The sequence below is a fragment of the Triticum urartu genome, chromosome 3A, assembly GCF_056163025.1.
Source record: "Triticum urartu cultivar PI428250 chromosome 3A, HENAU_Tu73, whole genome shotgun sequence".
Taxonomy (NCBI): Eukaryota; Viridiplantae; Streptophyta; class Magnoliopsida; order Poales; family Poaceae; genus Triticum; species Triticum urartu.
In genome coordinates, this window is record NC_141875.1 from 37,069,731 (window position 1) to 37,086,825 (window position 17,095).

At 43.5% G+C, this 17,095-nt stretch overlaps 2 protein-coding genes across 8 annotated transcripts; one reads left to right on the plus strand and one right to left on the minus strand.

Moving 5' to 3' along the window:
• Positions 1 to 685: 685 nt before the first annotated feature.
• Positions 686 to 5,569, minus strand: LOC125542571 (uncharacterized). 2 transcript variants are annotated; one of them, XM_087546190.1, is made up of 4 exons: positions 5,437 to 5,549; positions 4,934 to 5,156; positions 1,711 to 4,442; positions 686 to 1,608 (listed from the first exon to the last, which is right to left on the minus strand). In XM_087546190.1, the coding sequence occupies exons 3-4, from the start codon at positions 4,400 to 4,402 to the stop codon at positions 1,241 to 1,243; spliced, it is 3,060 nt and encodes a 1,019-aa protein (XP_087402316.1). In that variant the 5' UTR covers positions 4,403 to 4,442; positions 4,934 to 5,156; positions 5,437 to 5,549; the 3' UTR covers positions 686 to 1,240. The 2 variants fall into 2 exon arrangements, with proteins under 2 accessions (XP_087402316.1, XP_048561608.1); XM_048705651.2 differs by lacking the exon at positions 4,934 to 5,156 and having other exon boundaries at positions 5,437 to 5,569.
• Positions 5,570 to 8,410: 2,841 nt separating this feature from the next.
• LOC125542574 (uncharacterized) lies at positions 8,411 to 15,252 on the plus strand. Of its 6 annotated transcripts, XM_048705653.2 has the most exons (7): positions 8,413 to 8,681; positions 9,397 to 9,458; positions 9,636 to 9,809; positions 9,900 to 10,006; positions 11,213 to 13,913; positions 14,019 to 14,415; positions 14,738 to 15,252. In XM_048705653.2, the coding sequence occupies exons 4-6, from the start codon at positions 9,989 to 9,991 to the stop codon at positions 14,411 to 14,413; spliced, it is 3,114 nt and encodes a 1,037-aa protein (XP_048561610.1). In that variant the 5' UTR covers positions 8,413 to 8,681; positions 9,397 to 9,458; positions 9,636 to 9,809; positions 9,900 to 9,988; the 3' UTR covers positions 14,414 to 14,415; positions 14,738 to 15,252. The 6 variants fall into 6 exon arrangements, with proteins under 6 accessions (XP_087402322.1, XP_048561610.1, XP_048561612.1 ...); XM_087546196.1 differs by having other exon boundaries at positions 8,411 to 8,681; positions 9,397 to 9,809; XM_048705655.2 differs by adding an exon at positions 10,787 to 11,034 and having other exon boundaries at positions 8,414 to 8,681; positions 9,397 to 10,006.
• The last annotated feature ends 1,843 nt before the right edge of the window (positions 15,253 to 17,095 follow it).

The following is a 17,095-nucleotide window of genomic DNA, read 5'->3' on the forward strand; positions in this document are numbered from 1 at the left end:
TAAACCGGCTTGTGCGAGTGATTTGGTACGTAGTAGATTTTAGGATTTGTGTGATTGTATCCTTCTGACTGCGTAAAGCAGGCTGCTGTAATTCGGTCACTCGTGCAGTGCGTTTTTATTATCCGGAGGATTCGGATGATTCTGTGAACCTGTTGCTCGAGTGCCATATTGGGGTACAGCTGATTGTTTACAGCCTCTGAATGCTTTCTGATTTTGTGTCAGGTGTTTGAGGAAGCCTCTCAAGTATGGCGTATGTTCGACCTTAATCATTCATGAGTGGTGAATGTGTGTCACAGTAACAGTGTTAGAGGTCCCCAATGCGTTGAGCATGTGAAAAGCTGTGCTCAGTACTGTTCCAAGTTGCTGTCATTTTTTTTTTGAGAGAAGTGTCTTGTTCTTGGGAGAACAGGTTAACCATAAATTGTCTCCATGCTTTTGCATCAGGGGCCTGAAACCAATTTTGGAAAAATTACATGGCTATTGCTTCTCTGTTCGTACTACAGACCAAAAAAAATAAAATTGTTTCAGCTTTGCGGCCTTAGCTGTCTTTGTGGTGCTTTACTAATTTGGTAGCTCGTCACATATTACCGATTGAAATTCTCGTCGCAGGCCAAGATGCAGATGTCGGCTGGGTGTTCCGGGACTGGGAGGCTGAGACGGGAGCGTGCGCCGCTTAACCGTGTGCTTTGCTAGCATGAGGGCGTGATAGATGAGGAGCTGCATCCAGCTGATCAGGAGAGTTAATTGGGGCAGAGCTGGGAGGCCTTTTTTCTGCCTTGAAATCAGCATCAAAGGGTTATCCGCCCTATTTTGTGGGAAAGAGAGAGTACATCGTGTACTCAGTCTTGTTATAGTTATTACGATAGGTTGCTCAAATCCAAGGAGTTTTTCTTTCAAGACCACGGGATCTAGGATTGTGATTCTCCAATAGCATGTGTCATATGGACAGGTTCATCTGTTGTTATGTTTTCTGAGTGTTAGCCCTCAAGGCTAGTTGGGTAAACCCTGAATTCCAGGTATGAATTAGTAAAATGTATACTATTTCATTTGTAATATTGGTACATGGAAATGGTATTCATATTTGCTATTCATTCAGTGTGCACCAGCTGGGATGATGCAGTGACACACAGAGGGTTCGGATTTGTAAATTGCATACATGGTATGTGTAAACGCCAACTATGCAGCAACTTATTGGGAGAGCTAATATACCACTGAAGTCTGAAGCAATATAAAAACTTCTTCAGTTTCCTCTGAGGTATGCATCCCTAATTCCATGTAGCTTGGCAGCCACCTCCTGCATGTTCATACGTTGATCTGGAGATGGTTTGGTGCAGCAAAGGCCAACGTTTAGCATAGACATCAGAGAATGTACACCTTCTTCCTTCAAGTCCATTGGAGTTTTTTGGGAAAGCTCTAACTCATGTAGCAGCTGAGTATCGACAATCTCCAATACTCTACCAGGGAAGTTGGCCTCTGCAAACTTTACAATGCTCAGTCCATCCTTAAACATGTCATCAGTTGGCCTTCTTCGAATGAATATCTCGAGCAGAACGACACCAAAACTGTAAACATCTGCGGCGGTCGAAACTTGACCACCCCGTGCGTATTCTACATAATTGATAAACAGAGGAGTTAATTTTGCTTTCAGAGGTTAACATGGATGCAAATGTAAAATGAGGCAACACAAGATAGTATAAAAAAGGCGATTACCTGGAGCAGCGTATCCAATAGTTCCCACTAGTGCAATCGAAGAGGTGTTTGAGTTACCAAGAGATAATGTTGTGGGATCAACTTTGAATCTTGCTAGGCCAAAGTCTCCCACATGAGCTATCATATTGTCATCCAGGAGAATGTTGCTAGGCTTCAAATCACAATGAATCATTATGCCTTGGTTGTTATGGTGTAGGTACTCCAATCCATCTGCTACATCCACCACAATCCCAATCCTTTGAGCCATTGTAATAAGGTTCAAATATGAAGAGCCTTCATAGTCTGGAGTTGAGTATAGTAGTTTATGCAAGTCTCCTCGTGGCATGAACTCATACACTAGGGCTTTGAAATCATTGCCATTAGAATCAATGCTTGAGCATGCAGTTAGGATTCGGACCAGATTACGGTGCCGCACATTTCTCAACGCATTACATTCTGCGATGAAGCTCTTTTGTGCTCCTCTTGTATGTAGGTTGAAGACTTTTATGGCAACCACATTTTTGTATTCAACTAGTTTTCCTTGATATACAGAACTATATCCCCCTCTGCCAATTAAGTTGGACACTGAGAATCCTTGTGTTGCTCTGGCTAGATCACTGAAAGAAACTTTGGGAAAATCTGTAGCAATTGATGGCAACGATATAGATTTGCTATTGTGTTTTCCTCTCCAGAGAAACAAGACAAATATGACCACAGCAAGCGACACCATACTGGCTATTGGAACAACTACTTTGAGTACTAAAGATTCCTTGTGCCTAGTTGAATTTGAAGGCATAACAGAACATGCCAGCATGTGCAACTCCAATGCCCCACCACAAAGCCCCTGATTTCCATCAACCCGCACAGCAGTTGCATTCCTGAAGATGCCTTTTGTTGGAACCTCACCATGAAGATGGTTGAATGACAAATCTAGTTTCTCAAGAAGTTGTAGGTTGCCAAGAGATGTTGGTATTGACCCAGTTAAGTTATTAGTAGATAAATTCAAAACTTTTAGGCTACTTATCTTCGCCAATGATGTGGGAATGCTTCCACTAAAAATATTCGAGTCTAACTCAACATCTTCTAAACTTTCACAATTACCCAGAGTGCTTGGAATATCTCCAGATAGCTTGTTTGATGAAAGTACCAAATTTACGAGCTGTTTGGCATTGCCAATGTTTGAAGGAAGTTTTCCGTCCAGGTTGTTGAAGGATAAAACAATTTCAAATATTGTTGGAATCCGGAAGATCTCCATTGGAACCCCACCGTGAAGATGGTTGTTGAAAATGCCCAAATATTGAAGCATTGAGAAGTTTCCAAAGCTTGGTGGTATGTGGCCAGTGAGCTGGTTCGAGAACATATAAAGCCCTCCCAACCGAGACAAGTTTGACAAGGATGATGGTATGACCCCTGTAAAGGAGTTTGTGTGTAAACCTATCTGTTGCAAAGTTTTGAGGGTTCCAATCCACCCTGGGACGACACCTGTAAAGTGATTCCCCCCCAATGACACAACGATCAGGTTGCGGAGGTTTGCTATGCCAGAAGGAAAATCTCCTGATAGTTGGTTTTGTGCCATGTATAGGCGTTGAAGTTGACTGGAAAGGTTGCCTAATGAACTTGGTACATCCCCTGATAGACGATTCCAGCTCATGGAGAACATTTGTAGCTCTGTGCAGTTGCCTAAGCTGTCCAAAAAACCCCATTCTTGCTTGTTGTGTGCTTGGAGTTGATTACGTTCAAGATTTAACCACGAGAGTTTGGTAAGTTTACCAATCGTGGTGGGCACCGATCCAGTGAAGTTGTTACCTGACAAATCGATGTCATTCAGACTGGAAGCATTAGTGAATGAGCTAGGAATGTGCCCTCGAAAGAAGTTGCCACCTAATACAAGTATCTGGAGATTGGGCAGAGAGGTACACAGATTTGGTGGCACCTCCCCGCTTAGACCATTGAGAACAATGTCAAGGCCGACGAGAGTAGAAAGATTCAGGATGGCTTGCGGAAACCTGCCTACTAGCTGATTGACACTGGCATACATGTACTGCAAGTTGGACAAATGTGCGAGCTCATTTGGGATGTATCCTGTGATGTGATTAAAAGAGAAACTGATGGTGGTTAGTTTTGTGATATTGCCAAGAGAAGTTGGGATGGTGCCAGTAAGGTTATTAGCTGAAACTTGCAGCACCTGAAGGTGGCGAGGAGGCAAATCAACAGGAATTCGGCCAACTAGATTGTTAACCGAAACATCCAGCACCCTGAGGTTTGAGCAGTTTGCGAAACTTGGCAGCCTTCCTTGCAGCGTGTTGTTATTCAAGCGCAAGGTTTGGAGGCGGCGCAGGTGACCGAGGGAGGGTGGGATCTCTCCCGTGAGTGTGTTGTCCGTGAGGATTAGAGATTGAAGAAATGTCAAGTTCCCAAGTAAAGGAGAGATGTGTCCGACCAAACCTTGACTTGTAAGGTTTAGAGAAGTGACACGACGTGGAGTCTTCATCCTGCACAAAACACCTTCCCAGTTGCAAAAGTGGGCGGTATCGTTCCAGGACATGAAGGCTTGATGTGGATCGAGACTGATTGCATCCTTGAATCCAAGCAGTGATGATCGATCTGTCTCATTTCCATGCAGCGAGGATGAGCTGCAGTCGACCACATGTGCACTGAGAGCCACCAGCACCAGGAGAAGTAACTGTCCAATTGTAGAAACTTTAGCGGCCATGTATGTTGCCCGAGTTAGATCTGCAGTACCCTCTCTGTATCTGCAAGTATGCATACATAAGAGCAAGCAGAATTATGAAGAGTCAATAACAGATACTATACATGTTTGCAGATATTCAATGGCAGAGCTTGAAAGAAATCTCGGGAGGGGCGAAGTTGCTAAAAAAGAACTTTGAATACGAACCGTATGACTATAATAAGTTAGATAATTATATTGATTCTGTACACATTAGTTTATGAAATACAGTACATTTTAATGTTAATTATATATATATATATATATAGACACACACACATATAATACTCATCATGTAACAAAAGTAAATGTATGAAAATAGTACATAACCACTGAGTATTGTGTTAATCACTACAGACCAGCTCTTCATTTATTAGCTGGATCTTGTAAACTACTGTACTTAAGAACATCTTCATGGCGGTTCTTCCCCTTGATAAATGATGTATGTGTAGTATCAAAGTTTTTTTTTCCGGGGAGTGTAGTATCAAAGCTATTGACTAGAAAATCATATTGTACCTTATCACGTAGCTTTGTCTTGATAATCTGCAATCCTTGATATAAGAGCGTTTAGATCACTACTTTAGTGATCTAAATGCTCTTTACGGATGGAGTACTTGGTTTGTTTGAGTTTGGTTGTTTGTTCATGGCGTTGATGTTGAAATTGGAGCAACAAGAGAGGAGGCTGAAGAGTCGGTTATGCTTGGGCAAACGATGCTTCATTAGCTTCATGTTCACCTCCCTTTTTTTTGTAAAATACAGTACATCAATTGTTTGCCCCCAACAATTTTATTCAGTGCAAACTCTATGGCCTAATTAGAACTTTCTCCAATTAAGTAAGATGATGAAAGATCAAATCAAAAAAGATACTCCCTCTGTTTAAAAAAAATGACTTAATTTTATACTAACTTTAATATAAAATTAATATAAAGTTGGGTCATCTATTCTGAAACGGAGTGAGTAGTGGGCAGTAGGAATGGGGGAAACTAATTACAGCGGAGGGAGAGGGAGAGTGGACTCACCCGCTCGCCGGTGAGCGCGAGGGTACCGGCGACGCGGCCTGCCGCGGCGTCAGCCTCGCCTCTGGTAGGCCGCCCACGGCCAGCGGACCGTCACGCTCCACGGCCAGTCGTCGCGTCCAGGCGAGAACGAGAAGCGGAGATGGCCGCTCGATCTTTGCTGTTGTTTGTTTGGGTTGGACTAGTGGAGTGTTGGGTGTTTGGTGCACCTTCGGCAGCCTTGATTTATGTTTTTAGGATGTTCGGCAGCCTTGATATATAGGCGCGGCCGCGACGTCTACATCGATGACCTCACAACTGCTTTGCTTTGCTGGAGGACACTCATTGACGCACTCCCAGAATATATAGTGCACTAGACTTTTCCTTGTCTATACAGTAGACTTGGACTTGGCTCCTCGGCAGAACGCCGGCCGCGGCCACAAGGCTAGCTAGCTAGCTAGTCATCGATCGTCGTTGTGTACCGCGCACGTCACTCTATCAGAGTTTCATCTACTCGCTCTGTAAAAAAAATATAAGAACATTGGATCACTAAACTTGGTCTTATATACTCCCTCCGTTTTGAATTATTTATCGCGGGTATGGATGTATTTAAATGTATTTTAATTCTAGATACATCCATTTTCGCGACGAGTAATTTGGAACGGAGGGAGTATTATTTTAAAGAGGTAGTAGTAGCAAGGTAGGTATTAGTGCTTTCCGCAAAAAAAAGGGTAGGTATTAGTGCATGCTCCCTCCATGTTCTATAATTTAGCGCGTCCACGCTTTTCAAGATTTAAATTTAATCAATATGGACGACTGTGCCGGGAGCAAATAAAAGATTATACCATTGGTAAACCGTGGAGAAAATATTAAAACCATTAAGCTACGCGTGAAGGGCGGCCAACCAGCTATGCCATGTGGCGCAAGCTGGTTGGCCGCGGTGAGAAATCGTTTGCATTTTTTGGTAGACCGTGGAGGAAGTATCTTTCAAAGCTAGAGTACACGTGAACGTGTACCATGCTCTGCTTTCACATGGCTATCCATACGGCAGAAAGGAATTAATGTCCTCCTCCTGTTGTAGTACAAAGTTGTCCAAGCAAGTCAATTTCAATCTAGATGTTGCAAAGGTCTAGTCGACGGTCGCACTGTTTCATGCTGGAGTCTAGAGTGAGAGGGCGACAGGGGGTCCGGACGATTCGTCACGTTTCCACTTTTGTCAATGCACTGTGTAGGCGCGTCCACACGGGCTAAGACATGATCAATCATGACTCTTGAAATATCTTGACGTCTTCACTTGAATCCCCTACACTAAGGCATGATCAATCATGACTCAACTCATGATAACACCATGACATTATCTTGACGTCAGGTCCTCGATTATTCTTCATTCTCTCAAGATCTTGAAACTGCAGAATCCATTACATTTGCTTCTTGTTGAGCAATGTATTCATATCTTAAACCCAGTGCTCTTGATGCACATCTTAGTGTTGATGGCATTCTTCACACTCATCCAATACATTTCATGCATCATCTATGGAACATGTCTTTGTATATGATAACTCAAGAAAATCATTAAACCATATGGATGCCTTTAATTATCAAAACCACACACGCACATCACTTTGATATGACATCATCGACCTTCATGTCCCACAGGTGCCCTCTCGAAAGTAGTTGACATGTGTGGTCTAAAGAAAGAGATACATGTCACTACACTAGTCTCTACACCTGGTAGTAGCGTCGTCGCTTGTGAGGAGATTGGAGAGTGACGGGGATCTTGTCTAGGTGCTGGCCAGGGTCACTCTAGCAAAGCGTTGATTGACCAGCACAACGCTCCTCATTAATCATCCCCATGTACAACATGGCCGCGCGAGACATGTAAGTAAGGGAGGAGCCACACATGGTGCCATGGCTGTTGATTTCGTCGCCCCCACAATGGAGCGTAATGCTGAGGGTGCCAACGACACGACACATTTGGGGACATTGTGCAACCACGAATGCAAATCGAAAGTTGATGTTTAAGAGGATGTGCCCGTGCTTGCCGTGCTCGCCTGGAGGTGTAGGAGCCATGAGACTTATCCAATGCGAGAGGTAGATAGCAGTGTCGACCTCTAGTGTGTAGGGAGGCGACGAGAACAATGTCCTCTCGGAGGCCTAGCTTCATGGCAAGCGCAATCAAATAAGAGGATTTGGGGATGCCATCATGTCCAGAAAGAGAGTGGATAAGGTTGAGTTGGTTGGTGCCCATTTCAATAAGGCAACTCAGACCTTCGTTTGCTCGATTGAACCAAATAGCGCGTGTGTTTTATGGGTTAAATTATGAGACTGCCTATGGAATAAAAACATGTTACTAAGTTTTTTTGCAGTTTTTAAACCAAAGGGGTTTCCCTGCCTGAACTATTATAAAGTAGAAGGCAGACAACAACATCATTTTTATAGTTCTCGCTCAAAAACAGTAGTAGCTGCGACGACATCATTCCAAGTTTTAGCAAAACAAAACGGTACAACATGATGCCCATATAGAGAGGCACACAAACACAAACAACACAAAGAATCAACTGGCAACAAACTCAAACCAAGCAATCATAAGAAGCTCTCCTTGATGATGATCAAGTAGGCGCAGACATTCTAGGAGCGGGACGACTTGAACATCTGCGCATAACACCTTCCATTGTCGCGCCAGAGCTCCCACCAAGCTCATGACACACTTCAGACTTCGCAAGTGCGCCCCTGAAAAAAAGGAAAAAAGTGTGATCCTGAAACATAAAAGGTAGCAAAAATGATTGGATGGTTAGAGGGACTGTGGTATCCCAGCATACCAGAGTTCAAATCCTGCTGCTCGCATTTATTCCTGAATTTATTTCAAGATTTTCGGCGACGTGCATTCAATGGGAGCGGACGTTTTCGTCGAACACGAGGTGCCTGACTTCGTAAATTTCAAGATGATATGCCGGCTCAGTTTTTCAAAGGTGCTCATAGGGGTAGGTGTGCGTGTGTGCGTTATAGGGGTGAGTGTATGCGCGTGTATATGAGCGCTTGCGTCATTAGTGTGTTAAAATAATTAATAAATTCTTTTTTTCTGCAAAATATACTCGTGACAAATCTGTCTCCATCGTTGAGACACGACTCGAGGCACCAAAACGCCACACTTCTTCTCGAAACATCCATCCAGCCTCGTCGCCGGCGACCTCACCCGCCGCCGCCGCCGCCGCCGAAGATGCCGGTCAGGGTGGTCGACACCGCCACCCCTTCCTCGCAGGCTTCCTCAGGTCCCCCTCCCTCCCTTGCCCCCCTCCATCTCTATGCTATCCACGCGCACCCGCTTTGGCTCGTCGCGCGATTCCCAGCTCCAGATCCGATCGGGGGCTGCTCTGGCACCCGCTCCGGGTCGATTACTCTTAGGCTGGACCGGATTGTGCGAGTAATTTGGTAATACTGTTGATTTTAGGATTTGTATGACTCTGTATCCCCTTCTGACCGCGTAAAGTAGGCTGCTGTAATCCGGCCACTCGTGCAGTGCGTTATTGTGATCTGGAGGAGGGTCCAGATGATTCTGTGAACCTGCTGCTCGAGTACCAGCTGGGAGTACTGGGGATTTGGGGTAGAATTGATTTTGGTTCTGACCTCTGAATTCCTTTTGATTCTGTGTCAGCTGTTTAAGGAAGATTCCTGGATAATCAAGTCTTGCGTATGTTTGACTGATTTTAATCGTTCGTGAGTGGTGAATGTGTATTAAGGCGTTTGAGGTCCTGAATGCATTGGGCATGTTAAAATTGCTGTATTTGGAGAAAAAGAAATACAATAGGGATCTTGTTATTCAAAGAACAGTTTGACCATAAAATTTGGTCCACGCTTTTGCATCGGGGGTCTGAAATCGATCTCAAAAAATTAACATGATTATCGCTTGGCAGCCTTAGCTGTTTTTATGACGCTTTTCTAGTTTGGTAGCTCATCATATAATACTGATTGAAATTATGGCTGCAGGACAAGATGCAAATGCTGTGCAGCCGTCTCCTCCTAGTTGCTCACTCTTAACTGCTGGAAGAGTAAGTCTTTTTGGTGCGTATATTTGAACCTTCAATTGAGATGGAACAACTGAAGCTTGAATTATTTTGTATCAAAAGGATTGTCCAAAACAGCAGTTATCATGCAACGTGACTGGCTTTTGTTACCACCGTGTCCTCTCATAAAGCAAATGTGAGATATATTACTTGCATTTCTAGGGCAAGGGAAGACAGTGTCATTCTTTGGGTATGATGTCAAGCTAAAGAGCGGCTGTCTCTGGTTTCGACGGCGGGGACGGTGAGTCCAGCAGCATTGCTGCTGCTGCTGGCGCTTCTTTACCGGAAAGTGGTAGCGACCACGTCGGAGCAGATCTTGCACAAGACGAAGCAGCTGTAATGCGTGCATGATGTTTGGCATTTTACCACCGTGATTCGTTTGTTTTCCATTTAACCGCCATTCTTTTTATATTATTTGATGTACAGAGCTTTGTACAGTATTTTGGATTGGACTAGAGGCTGGTGGTGCCTCCTGAGGCGGGCCTGTGCGCACTTATCTTTTGTCTGCACATTCGATGACTGTCGACTGTCTGGTTGGTCCTTAGTCACATTCATGTACATCAATATGAGTATGTTATAACATTTGGATTTTTGTTCTCTTAAATGTAGCCATATAAAACATTCATTACAGCCATTCCTTGATGAATCAATAAGAAAGAAAGAAAGAAAAATCTAAATAAGCTTTACTACAAAATCAATTTCAGTTTGTATGCATGATAGGTTGCTCTGCTATCTACAAAACAGAGAAACAGAGATGGAAAAGGGGGGGGGGGGGGGGGGGGGGGGGGAGCTGCCATTGGATGGAAACCTATATAAGAAATAGAGTGAAGGAGGAATACGAGTGGGAGCAACAAAGCTGAGTATAACTGGCCGCTGCTCGAGGTAGATTAAGGGGGGAGGTGAAGACCTAGGAGCGGGCGAGCTACTGCTTCCTGCCGTCAAGCTGCTATCACTTCCTCCGGACGCAGCTTCAGTGCCGTAAAGGCACCTGTCTTTGGGTCCCTGACATGTGGGCCAGCTACCTATTGGACCCACATGTCATAGGAACAAAGGCAGGTGCCGGAGTGCAGTCCCACTTCCTGTCCGCATCATACCGGGGACATATACATACCGTGGGGCTGGGGGCAAAACAACAACTTGGGACCCTACGTGATATTATCAGACCACTTGTGCACTAAATGACGACGACCCATATTATATATGTATAAATGAATAGAGAGAACTGAGCTAGAATACTAACACTAACAACAAAATATTCAACTATCGTGGGCCTACCGTAGACTAGTCTAAAAGACCACTTGCTCACGTTGCAGTTAACGACCATGACCCAAGACCCATGTATAATGCATTGTACCTAGCTAGGTAGTGCATTATTTGAGAGTGGACCGGAGACCAGGCAGCAGCAAGCTAGTAAAGTAGATCACCAATATAAACTAAGGCCTCAGTGGTGAAGGAGGATCAAACACTCTAAACTGCAAACCTCTGCACAGATATGTTTGGTACGTTCGCCCCTGCACTGCTGTAGCTGTAGCTCTTGTTCCGGTTAGGAAAGGAAACGAAGGTACGTTCGTAATTCACACTGCAACATGCATGTACTTTTCATGCATTAATGGATATCTGCTAGTAACATATACTGTATTATATATTAGTTATATTTGCTATTTAAATTTCTCCTTCATCCTATGTACGCCTATATAGAGAATACTGAAATCTAACTCTACCAACATATATACACACAGAGCTACCCGGCCATGGAAGTTACTACACTCGGTCAGTTACTTCTCTTGGCATTGGTGACTTTCAGTGCGCATTATGTGATCGTCGTCTGCAGCTCCTCCTCCTTCCATGACAATGAGACAGATCGGTTATCACTGCTTCGATTCAAGGATGCAATTAGTCTGGACCGGCAGCAAGCCTTGATGTCCTGGAATGATAGCATCCACTTTTGCAATTGGGAAGGTGTCCTGTGCAGGGCAATGGCTCCACGTCGTGTCACTTCTCTAAACCTTACAAGTCGAGGTTTGGTAGGACACATCTCTTCTTCACTTGGGAACCTAACATTCCTGCAATCTCTAGCCTTGACGGAGAACGCACTCGCTGGAGAGATCCCACCCTCCCTCGGTCACCTGCGCCGCCTCCATTTCTTGCGCTTGAATAAAAACATGCTGCAAGGAAGGATGCCGAGTTTAGCAAACTGCTCGAACCTCAAGGTGCTGCATGTTTCGAACAATTATCTAGTTGGCAATCTTCCTGCTGATTGGCCTCCTCACCTTCAGGTACTGAAGGTCTCGGATAATAAGCTTACTGGCACCATCCCAGCTTCTCTTGCCAATATCACAACATTAACCACCATCAATTGCGAATATAATCACATCAAGGGAAATATCCCAAGTGAGTTTGCAGATTTTTCTAGCTTGCGGTACCTGTCTGCAGGCGCTAATCAGCTGTCAGGCAGGTTTCCACAAGCCATCGTGAATATTTCTACTCTCATCAATCTTCTCCTTTCTCAAAATGGTCTAAGTGGAGAGGTACCACCAAATCTCTGTACCTCTCTGCCTGATCTCCAAATACTTGGATTAGGTGTCAACTTCTTTCAAGGGCACATTCCTAGTTCTTTCACTAATGCTTCCAATCTACGTGCCTTCGATTTGTCGAGTAACAACTTCACCGGATTGGTGCCCAGTACGTTTGGCAAACTTACCAAACTTTTGAGGTTGAATCTTGAACTTAATCAGCTCGAAGCACATAGCTGGGAAGATTGGGAGTTTTTGGACAGCTTAGGCAACTGCACAGAGCTACTGAGATTTTCCATGAGTGGGAATCGTCTATCAGGAAATGTACCTAGTTCATTGGGTAACCTTTCCAATCAGCTCCAACATCTATACTTTGCAGAAAATCAATTATCAGGAGAATTTCCTACCGGCATAGCAAACCTTCCCAACCTGGTTGCTGTATCATTGGCCGCTAACCACTTTACAGGTGTGGTTCCGGAGTGGATTGGGACTCTCAAAACTTTACAGCAAATAGGTTTGGGCGGAAACTTCTTTACAGGGGTCATTCCATCATCCATGTCAAACTTGTCTCGTTTGGGAGGGCTCTATCTAAGCTTCAACCAATTCACTGGCCACATACCACCAAGCTTTGGAAACTTTCTTATGCTTCAATATATTCACATTTCCAACAACAATCTTTATGGCAAGGTCCCAATGGAGATCTTCAGAATCCCATCAATAATTGGAATTGATTTATCTTCCAACAAGCTCGATGAACAACTTCCTGCCAACATTGGCAATGCCAGACAACTTGTGTATTTTCGGACTTCGTCCAATAAGCTATCCGGAGATATTCCAAACTCTCTGGCTGATTGTGAAAGTTTAGAAGACATTGAGTTAGACTCGAATAACTTCAGCGGAAGCATTCCGACTTCATTAGGCACCATAAGTAGCCTCAAGTTTTTGAACTTCTCTACCAATAACTTAACTGGGTCAATACCAACATCTCTTGGCAACCTACAACATCTTGTGGTACTAGATTTGTCATTCAACCATCTTAATGGCGAGGTTCCAACAAAAGGGATCTTCAAGAATGCAACTGCTGTGCAGATTGATGGAAATCAGGGGCTTTGTGGTGGTGTGGTGGAGTTACACATGCTAGCATGTTCTGTTATGCCTTCAAAGCCAACTAGGCACAAGAGATCTTTGGTGCTCAAAGTAGTTATCCCAATATCTGTTATAGTATCACTTGCTATGGTCATATTTAGCTTATTGCTCCGAAGAGGAAAACTCAAAAGCAAATCTATATCTCTGCCATCATTTGCTATAAAATTTCCCAAAGTTTCTTTCATTGATCTAGCCAGAGCAACACAAGGATTCTCAACGTCCAACTTAATTGGCAGAGGGGCATACAGTTCTGTATATCAAGGGAAACTAGATGAAGACGAAAATGATGTTGCCGTAAAAGTGTTCAACCTAGAGACAAGAGGGGCACACAAGGGCTTCATTGCAGAATGTAATGCGTTGATAAATCTGCGTCATCGTAATCTGGTTCCTATTCTAACTGTGTGCTCAAGCATTGATTCTAATGGTAATGATTTCAAGGCCCTGGTGTATGAGTTCATGTCACGGGGAGACTTGCATAAACTACTGTACTCGACTCGAGACAATGAAGGCTCTTCAGATTTGAACCTTCTTACAATGTCTCAAAGGATGAGCATTGTGGTGGATGTAGCTGATGCATTGGAGTACCTGCACCATAATAACCACGGAACAATGGTTCATGGTGATGTGAAGCCTAGCAACATTCTTTTGGATGACAATATGACAGCTCATGTTGGAGACTTTGGCCTCGCAAGATTCAAAGTTGGTTCCACAGCGTTCTCTCTTGGCAACCCAAACTCTTCTTCCTTTGCACTAATGGGGACAATTGGATACGCTGCTCCAGGTAATGGACTTCTTCCTTTCTTAATCTTGTGTAGCTTCAAATTTTTTCTGCATCTATGTTAGCCAATGAAAGCGGAACTAACTCCTCTTTTTATTCACTGTATAGAGTATGCAGGGGGCGGTCAAGTTTCAACTGCTGCAGATGTTTACAGTTTTGGTGTTGTTCTCCTCGAGATATTCATTCAAAGAAGGCCGACTGATGACATGTTCAAGGACGGACTGAGCATCGTGAAGTTTATAGAGATCAACCTCCCTGATAGGGTGCTGGAGATTGTTGATCCCCAGCTGCTACATGAGTTGGAGCTTTGCCAAGAAACTCCAATAGCAATGAAGGAAAAAGGTGCGCTTTGTCTGATGTCTGTGCTAAACGTCGGCCTTTGTTGCACCAAGCCGTCTCCAGGTGAACGTATCAACATGGAGGAGGTGGCTGCCAAGTTACGCGGAATCAGGGATGCATATGTCAGAAGCAGCTCTGTTGCTTCAGCACCACTGGCTGCCTGAATGTAAGTTGCTTGTTGTCCAATTGGCGCTTGTCCCGTAATGTGTTTTTAGGATCCACATTTACAAACCCAAACCTTCTGTTTTAGTGCATCAACCCATATAGTGCACACTGAGAAGCGAAGATGAATAGCATTTCCATGTAGTATTATCAAACGAATATGTATTTTTATCTATCAATACGTACTTGATGTTGAGAGTTTATTTGGCAAAATTAGCCTGGGGCTGGGAGATCAGAAAAAAAATTGGCAATACTATTCAAGAACTGAATCAGCCTCTGAATTCTCTCGTCTCTCCGTTCCCTTCGTTCTTGTTCATCATTTGCAGAATAGTCTGCTTCGTGGCATTTACCCAGGCGCAGAGCAGTGGTAAAAACGACCAAGAACCATGTCATTGCACAAAAATGCAAGAAAGCAAGAGATTTCGGCGCTGCACCGGAGCTAAGACGATGTACCTTCGTCACCTTCGCTGTCAAGAAGCCGGTGTTGGAAGGTCGGCACCGGAGAGATCAGCACATGCACACCTGCATTCACCATCAATCAAGAGCAAATTGCACATCAGAGTGTCTGCGGCAGTCCAATAACTAGTGTCTGTCTACTTGTTGGTGCATCTATTTCTAGATAAAACACTCTGAATGTACACATGTTATGTTCTATTTCTACACGCTAGAATGAAAGTTCAGTCAGATCCTGCTACTTGATGACTTTCTCATATTTTGTTGGTTTTTGCTAGAAGTGGGCGGCAATAACCTTGTGATTTCGGTTCTGGGGAACTGTTGTACTCCCACATATGAATGTGTATAAATATATTTTTAAAATGTAGATTCACTTATTTTACTTTGTATGTAGTCCGTACTTAAATCTCTAAAAAAACATATATTTAGAAGAGTATGTTGCAGGGAGTTGCCTAGGAATAGAGCAGGTGTCAATCGGTTTGAACACGGGACCTAATAATGGATGTTCTAAAAGAAATTCTAAGTTAGAATGGATCATAATGGCCGGTGTTGCCGCATCCGTCAATTTTGGTGAGATTTCTTTTACATAATTATTCTCTCTGTTCATAAATAATTGTCTTTCTAGACATTTCAAATGGCTACGACATACGGATGTATGTAGACATATTTTAGAGTGTAGATTCACTCATTTTGCTTTGTATGTAGTCATTTGTTGAAATATCTAGAAAGATAAATATTTAGGAACAGAGGAAGTATGTATCAGAATGAAAAGTGAGAATTATTTTTTCCACAAACAAGATTTTTTTTTGAGGGATCCTCTACAGCCGTCGGATTGCCCCCATCAGGGGAATCTTGGCCGGTAAAAGCGCTCTCGCAGGTCAGAATGCATTAACCAGAGTGAAGTGTTTGCCTCCTTATCGATAAAGGATGCATCGATTCGATCCTGTTCAAGTATGGCCGTAGTAACAAAATATTTAGTACAAGTTTGTTACTACAAAGTTTTTTCTTTTGCATGAAAATTTTCTGATATATTCATCACTGTAAGGCAATAGAAAAAACACCAGAGGTAAAAAAGTATAGCTAAACCACCTAGCGATGATTACAAGCATTGAAGCGAGCCGAAGGCGCGTCGCTGTCATCATCCCTCTCTCACTGGCGCCGAGCAAACCTTGTTGTAGTAGACAGTCGTCATGCTAAGGCCTCACATGACCAGCACACTAGAACAACAACCGTCGTCGATGAAGAGAAGAATAGATCGAAATGATCCAACCCGTAGACACACGAATGTTGACGAACGAAGACTAGAACCAAGTGGATCCACCGAAGAAAAACACCGACCAAATCCCATGAGATCCGATTGAGACAAACCTCCACACGCCCTCCAACAAAGCTAAAAGCACCACCGGGATGGGCTAGGAATGCATAATCTTATTCCATCTTAAAGAGTTGTTTTCCCGTGCAGGATATAAACCCTAACAAAACTCAGAAAACACCTAAAAACGGAGTCTCTAGTTGGCAAGGGTGGGGATCCACTCACTAGTAGAAAAAGGACCTAATGTGAGACACATTAGTCCCGGTTTGATTTTGATCCGGTACTAATGGTACCATTAATGCCGGTTCGAACGGCTATGCATTAATGCCGGTTCGTGTTGAATCTTTAGTACCGGTTCGTGCCATGAACCGGTACTAAAGGGGTGGTGGTAGGATGGCGTCAGGCCTGGGCCCCATGATCACCTTTAGTACCGGTTCGTGGCACAAACCGGTACTAAAGGGCTAACCTTTAGTACCGGTTCATGGCATGAACCGGGACTAAAGGGGTCTGACCTATAGTCCCGGTTGGAGACACAAACCGGGACTATAAGGCAATTTTCAAAATCTACCCCCCCCCCCCTCGCGTGTATCGTCATTTCAGTTTCGAAAAAATCAAAAGAAAATGATAAAAACTTCAAAACATAAAATCCTTCGAGAGATAGTTATATTACTACATCTACTAGTTAGGAAAATTTGAAAACTTAAATTTGGACGTGTTTTGAAAAAAGTGTAGGGAAAATGTAAAAATGGCTATAACTTTTGCATACGATGTCGGAAAAAACGTATAATATATCAAAAATTTCAGCACGAAAATTCGCATTCGATTTTGACTTCCTACGGCCTGTTTGCAATTTTTTAGAATCCTCAAATTCCAAAAGGAAAAAAAGATATGCCCAAATTTCAGTTTTTTTAATTTTGGT